Source organism: Pyxicephalus adspersus, chromosome 3, assembly GCF_032062135.1.
Source record: "Pyxicephalus adspersus chromosome 3, UCB_Pads_2.0, whole genome shotgun sequence".
Lineage (NCBI taxonomy): Eukaryota > Metazoa > Chordata > Amphibia > Anura > Pyxicephalidae > Pyxicephalus > Pyxicephalus adspersus.
Genome location: NC_092860.1, coordinates 992,239 through 999,533, shown reverse-complemented (window position 1 = coordinate 999,533; position 7,295 = coordinate 992,239). Strand labels below are relative to the sequence as shown.

General features: G+C 47.9%; 1 protein-coding gene across 1 annotated transcript; it reads right to left on the bottom strand.

Annotated features, from left to right (window-relative positions):
* Positions 1–927: 927 nt before the first annotated feature.
* ADPRM (ADP-ribose/CDP-alcohol diphosphatase, manganese dependent) lies at positions 928–6,558 on the bottom strand. Its single transcript, XM_072403296.1, has 4 exons — positions 6,483–6,558; positions 3,873–4,484; positions 3,018–3,134; positions 928–1,761 (listed from the first exon to the last, which is right to left on the bottom strand). Exons 1-4 carry the CDS (start codon positions 6,556–6,558, stop codon positions 1,451–1,453), a joined length of 1,116 nt encoding a protein of 371 aa, XP_072259397.1. The 3' UTR covers positions 928–1,450.
* Positions 6,559–7,295: the final 737 nt, after the last annotated feature.

The window sequence follows — 7,295 nt, the reverse complement described above, 5'->3', positions numbered from 1 at the left end:
TCCTATAGGTCAGCGTTCTGCGGGGTTCTCGGCCTCTCAGCTCCATGCGGTCTTCGTGTATCTCCACTGTGGCGAATGCGTGAGTGTCTGGCGGAGTTTCCACAACTCCATTGAATGTTAGGTGATGAATTCCATGTGTGTCTCAGCAGTAACCGCTATCGTGGTCATGACCAGCACCATACCCAGAACAATGTTCAGGTTTTCATTTTATTCTTCTGCTTCAGAACTTCAAAGTCCTTCTCATACTTGTGGCTGGTTGGATCTCTTCAGATAACGCTGAAGTTATACGAGTCAATGACAAGGAAGCCAAATGTGGGAAAAGGGCTGAAATGATAGGCGTAGAATGACTCTGGGTCACCGGCCCCCACCTTACTCCAAACTTATAGGGGGTCACCCAATGTGCCCATTTTATGGTGGCCTTCAACATCATTAAAGCTATCGGTCTAAACATTTTTGTGTACCGATTGCCAATTATAAGGGACTCCAAAATCACAAAAACAAAACCTTTTAAGTTTATTGGTTCCCCCCACCCAAAAAAATTCCTTGCATTGTGTTGAGAACATTAGAATACGGTGGGGTCATTAGATTGTGAGCTCCTCTGACAAGACTATGGACTTTGTACAATGCTGTGGAGTATGTTGGTGCTATGTAAAGACGTTATATTAAAATTAAAGCTAATTTTCTCAGTCCCTGTGATTAGGGGAGCCCCAATCAGATAATAAATTCCCTCCCTCCTCTCCATGTAAACGTGTTTTATTGTCCTAATATAACATTTGGATATCTGCGGTTCACATGTACGCCGCACCCCGTGGCACAGTAAGTGATTTGCTTCTGATAGGATCAGCACATTGGACTATACGCAGCATCCTCCCCATCCAGAAAGACCAATCTTGTGTATTTCTGGGCATTGCAATGGCTGCACATCAATTGGATTATAAAAATCTCCAAAATAAATATTTTAATAAACATTGAAACTTTTATACCAACATTCAATACATCAAATGTTATTCGGACATTACGATCTGAATCTCTCAGTTGGACAATATGAAGATTGCTGCCACTATATCGGTGGGATTATCCTGAGATTATTTTATGCTCCACCCAGTCAATAAAACATCTAAAGCATAAAATGTCACAATAAAAATGAGAAGAACTTCTCTACCGATGCTGAGTCAGCTCTTTGGATCAGTGAGGTGCCTGCTGAGGGCCCCACATTCGGGAAGCCCGTTCCTGCCACGCCTGGTCTCTTCAATGCAGGACACGGCTCTGCGCTCAGCATGCGACCAGCAACGTTCTCCATCTCAGCAGCCCAGGGAAGGAATCTGGGTGCACAGGACCAGCTTCAGTCCCCATTATTCTGCATGTTGTCACTGCTTATTAGAACCGTTCCAGAAAACCGCATTCCCCCTCTCTGAGGAATGATTGTCAGCAGCTCGTTGGCGGTGAAGATTCACATATTGGTGTACTGCCGGGTCCTATAAATCAGAGTTCGGTTTGGGATGAGGCCTCTGCCCTGCAGCTCCATTCTGTCCTCATAGATCTCCATGGTGGCAAAGGCCTGGCTGCTCGGAGGGGTCTCGATAAGGCCGTTGAAGGTTATGTGGTGAATTCCACACGTGTCTTGGGAGTAACCCCCGTCATGGTCGTGTCCAGAAAAATAGGCCACCACAGAGGGATGGGACTGTAACAATGCCAGGACCTCCAAGAAGTTCCACGTGAGACATATGGGGTCCGTGGACGGTGGGTAGATCGGGAGGTGACCTGAAAAAAGACACAAGAGGTTCAGAAAGGGGTATTTTAGGACACGGGGCCCCTTAACGTGGTCCTGAGGGGACTTAACGAAACCATGTGACCCTTTAGGCCCTTATAGGAGGTAGAAACTGTTCAGTAGGGATGGACCCCGGCTCTGTCATACAGAACTGCAGCCTACAATCCTAACCACGTAGGGTGAGACCATTGGGATCACATTCTGGTATCACTGAGGGATCAGAACCATAGTGAGGTCTAAGTAGAGAATAACGTGGGAAAGGTCATCATACTGGTCCATCCGGAGGAACCGGATCACCAGGCTGGGTGTGCTGCATGCCGTACCCAACTGATGAGCATCCAGTAAGCGTGCATAGGAAGGCCCAGCCATATCTGTAGCTGAATGTTTTATAAAATGTGCAGCTTGTTGGACTTTTATTAATAATGACAATAAAGTGCATGAAAACACTAAGAATGAATGAATCTCCTCTATTGGCTCCCTGCCCAGGCTTCCTCTGTAAGCTGTGAACCCACCGGGGAGATTTCACCTCACTTCCCGTTCCCCTGATTGCATATTAAGAAAAAAAATTTGCAAACAATAACCTATTAAAGATTGTATACCTGCTCAGGTGGTATCAGCTCAAGGGTGGTCCTAACACCTCCTAGGGTGACAACGCTGCTCATCCATAGATATAATACACAAGTGAATGTTGTCAGGCAGGAAGGACACACAAGACCAATCAGACGGTGCACCAACATGTATGTGACTTCCCTCCAGCTCCTTCCATCCTCATCAGATTTTCTGGAGGTGCAGGAAACATTAATAACTCAGGGAGGATTGGTATCTGCATGTTAAAGACCCCAGCTATGTAGTGGTGACACAATGGGCCGATTTATTAAAGCTCCACAGGATATGCTGGATCACCCAGGTTCACCCATCATACTCTTTTTCCAGCATTGGAGAGCATTAATCAATCAGGCCCAATGCATCTGCTTCTTTTCCTGCAACCAGCTCACATCTACAGATCCATGGGATCCTCTTCACTCTGGAACATTGACCTGTAATGTGTTGTGTGCAGTATTGTATATATTATTATAATGAACTTGTCTTTTGTTCATACAGCGATGTGTGTGATGGTGCAGTGCAGTCTGTGAGCTCCTATAGTGCATTGTGGCACCGCACAGCGTGCCATGTGTTTGTGCAATTCCTGTGTGATGGGATGGAAGGAATATTCTCTACTAATCATTGGGTGAATCTTATCGGGTCGCACCTGCCACCATTACTGTTTCTTCATTTTTATCTGCAGTTTGGAGGACGCTATTAATCCAGTTTAACTGATCGTTGCTGACTCCACCATTGAAACTCACAAAGCGCGGATCCTCCAGACCTGCAAGGATGCAAAGCGAGATATTACAGTCCAACCTTCTACAACACAGAAAATGCAGAAAATGTTTTAATGGCTCACTTTTAAAGTCATGCCTCCTTCATGGTTGCCAATAAAGTGCCAGGAAATCCTATAATTTCATCTATTAACAGAAGCCAGGAGAATCCGGCCAGGACACACACACGGGACTCCCAGGTGACCTGCATGTTAGCTTGTGATGCCCTTACAGCCGTGTCAGACGTGGCACCCTACAGGAAATGTATTGCCCAGCCTGACCCGTGTGTGTGAATGGTCACATTCCCTTACCCTGCCTACCCTTAGATTTCCACCTACTGCTGACCTTGGCTTTGTCTGCTGGACCAGTACCCCCAGGAGTGCCTGCTGATGACCCCGTCCAGTCTTGTGACCCTTTGCACTCTGATTTGGTACCACCTGCTGACCTGGCCTGTTTTACGATCAGGTCTTGGACCCGTGCCTTCCTATAGACCCGTTGCCAGACTTCACCAGTTACCTGCTGACTACACTGCACCGCAGGCAAAAATCATTTCCTGGTTACAGCCCTGGGTGCACCTGCATGATATCCGGCCCATGCACCCAAAGCAGCGACCAGGGAATGAATTTGGCTGCAGTTTATTTGTGTGAACAGCCATGCTTGGTGCCATTTAGGCCGCAGTACCTGGGTCCATCTATTAAATATTTATCATTTTCTGGTTCAGGTTGTCACAGCCGTCAGTTATCTACCTGCTGGACTGTTCAGATCTGCATTTTTATTCTTCTGCTTCAGGACTTTGAGGGACTTCCCATACTTGTGACTGGTTGGATCTCTTCCGATGACGCTGAGGTCATACGAGTCAATGAGAAGGAGGCGAAATTTAGGGAAAGGGCTGAAATGATAAGCATAGAAGGATTCGGGGTCACTGGCGCCCTCCGCAGGCGTCACCTCCGCCTCCCCCAGGTGCGCACTGTTCAGTTGGGATTCCATCAGATTCTTGCGGCTGAAATTGTAGAATTCGTGGTTGCCCCAAATATGGTGGACGGGGATTTTTAGCTTTTCAAACTCGGCCAGGACTTTTGCCAGCGACGTCTCTGAGGTTTTCAGGGGAGCGTTGAAGCCGTCGATGATGTCACCGAGCTGCAGGATGAAGGCCGGCTGGGCCGGTTCGGAGGCCCAATCCTGTGCTGCATCTTGCAATAAAGACAAACTGCTCCGGTAATACCTGATCCTCGTCTTCACATAATTATACCCATCATCCTTGTCTGCGTACTGAATGTCTGCAATCACCCCAAAGGTGAATAGCGGCTCCTGACATTCATCCAATGACTTCTCTTCTGGTAATCCCGACATTTCTGCCCCTAAAGACAAAGAAGAATTCATTGGTTGTGATTAGAAGGGAGCTCAGAGGACATTACCCAGCATGCACCCAGACTGCAGGTAAAAGACTGACAGAGCCCCCCCCCCCTGCTCTGGTTGGGGTGGTGCTTTAGGGGCTCAGTGACACTACTACGCCTAATGAGTTTTTAGAAAAGCATGCGTGATGACATGCATGAGCATAGTTCATTCATTTAAAGAGCCTTCCAATGCACCAAAAACTGTGAATGATCTGCTGCTAACAGCACATTAGCGATAGTTATTTTTGATCTTTGTAAATCTGCAGCTATCATTATAATAACCGGTGATCCTGCCATAAAGGTGCTTGTTCAGGCACTTTCTGTTAAAAGGTGACAACAGTCTGATCCTTTCTTGTACACCTGAGTTGTCACAGGTGGCCAGCACACATTACACAGCCATGGACTACTGTTGTCACCGTCAGGGAAAGCATATTGAGAAATGCCATGCAGCCATCACCGGAGTGCATGAAGACGGGAAATGATGGCTGCAGGAGCAGCTAATTCTCCATACATTCTATTGCTGCACACTGCATGGCCGTGTGATTGGGTTGCAGCAGTTTTATTATTAAGTGCTATGCACACAAAACACATTGGGGTGTTGATTTGGGGGAGGGGGCCACACTTCTCCCCTGCAATGCGTCTCCAAATCACATGTACTGCAATGCATGGTAATGCAGCAACTTGTGCTGCCAATAACAGAGCATTCCTGTGTTTATTATACATTGTGGTTGCTGTCAATGTGCTGCACTAATGCAATGCACGATGGTGAGAAAGTGTAACCCCGGCTGCAGAATGACACCTCACAGCAATGTGCTTGGTCGCATTATTTGCATCAATTTTGGACGTTTGGGTTTTGATCTGTGCAGCCTTCAGGTGTTGTAGTTTTAGGTATCATCCCTGTCATTGAGGGATGGCAATTCAATAAAAAAGCCATCACACCTGCGGTTTTATGTGTAGACATAGCATGCCTATAAAATGCAGCATTTCTCTGGAGGCGCAGCATGCAAACAGGCTCTGCGGTTATCATGCATTAAATGCAATAATGTGGGCTGTAATGTGAAAATTGGAGAATGGTGCCAATGCATCGCTAGGGAAAATAAGGGATGCAGCACAATCCATGGTAATGCGATGTGGCAATTCAGCCCTATTTGCTGCAGGAACTAGCACTAACTCCCATGTGCTGCATAACTTCAATGGCAGCCTAAAGCTACGTACACACATTAAATTTTTCTCGGCCGAATATCGGGTGAGAATCTGGCGTGTGTACAGCCCACGTCGTTCATCGTCCGTGGATCCGTCCTGGCAGATCCACAAACGATGAACGATCCTAATGCAAGGGAAGGGGGAGAGCGCACAGCAGGGTGCCGCCCCGTCGCTCTCCCCCTCCCCTTTCCATAGAGCAGAACGGTGCTGTATGTACAACACTCGTTCATACATCGTGCGGTTCTTATCGTTGGAAAGGATGGTGAAAGATCCTTTCCAACGACAAGAACTGCACGTGTGTATGCGGCTTTACAGGGGGCCACAGATCAGAGTGATGGAGTTTGTGGGATTGAACCACACCACAATGCACTGGTGCCATTTATAATGCATGCATGTTCCCGCAGCACAGACATAATGGGGTATCCGGGTCATTCCCATGTGCGGTGCAGTACAGCCCAATGCAGTACAGCGCTCCATACACCAACCATGCATTACTCCTGGGACGGTCGCATGTCGCAGCACAATGCATGCCAGCACATTCAGGGTGTCATTGGGAATGGACGGTACCAATGGAAATTGACCCATGCAGTACTGGACACATAATGTACATTTCCATGCATGTCACCATGCATTACTACAGCACAAAGCCAAAAAATGGACAAACCGGCTACATGTGCTGTACCGGGCCCCAAGGCTCTCTTATTACACTCAGCCCACTCAAAGTGTCACAGAACACGACGGACGGACAGCGAATCTTACTTCTGAACACGGAAGTAGCGAATATTCGGTGCAGCTCACAGCGCAACAATCCTACCAGCACGCCGGCTGACGTCATCATGCCACAGCCTGAAACTGGGGTGGGCCTAAAGCGCAAAACCACACCCACTTAACTCCCTGCATCGCCTTATAGGGAAGAGGAAGCGCAGCTAACCCGCTATTAGCTACGTCAGTACGGCCCCATTACTCATCAGCCCCTCCCACAGACACACCCACTCATACTTACTACTCAAAAGCCACGCCCACTTACATCCCGCTGACCCCTCTACTGCTTTTTGGCCCCTCCCACTTACTCGCCTTCTGACACGCCCCTCACGCGGTAGTCCGTGACACCTCTATCTCGGAGTTGCGATCTGCTGCACTGCAGTCACATGATAGCTACAAGACACACACAGCCCAGTGACAGGAATTCAGAAGCCTGATGACCCCTGGAAATGTGACCTCCGGGGCTGCACTGTGTCTTATTATTATTATTCATAAACAGGATTTATATAGCGCCAACATATTACGCAGCGCTGTACAATAAATAGGGGTTACAAATGACAGACTAATACAGACAGTGACACAGGAGGAGGAGAGGACCCTGACCTGAAGAGCTTACAATCTAGGAGGTGGGGGAAGCATCACAATAGGAGGGGGATATGGAATGGTGGGAGTAGTGAGGGGTTAGGAGACAGAAGAAGACGGGTAGGTGAGGGGGAAGCGTTGGGTTATAAATGAGCAGAAAGTAGGAGCAAGCCGAATAGGACGAGGAGACCATTCCAGAGAGTCGGGGCAGCTCTAGAGAAGTCTTGT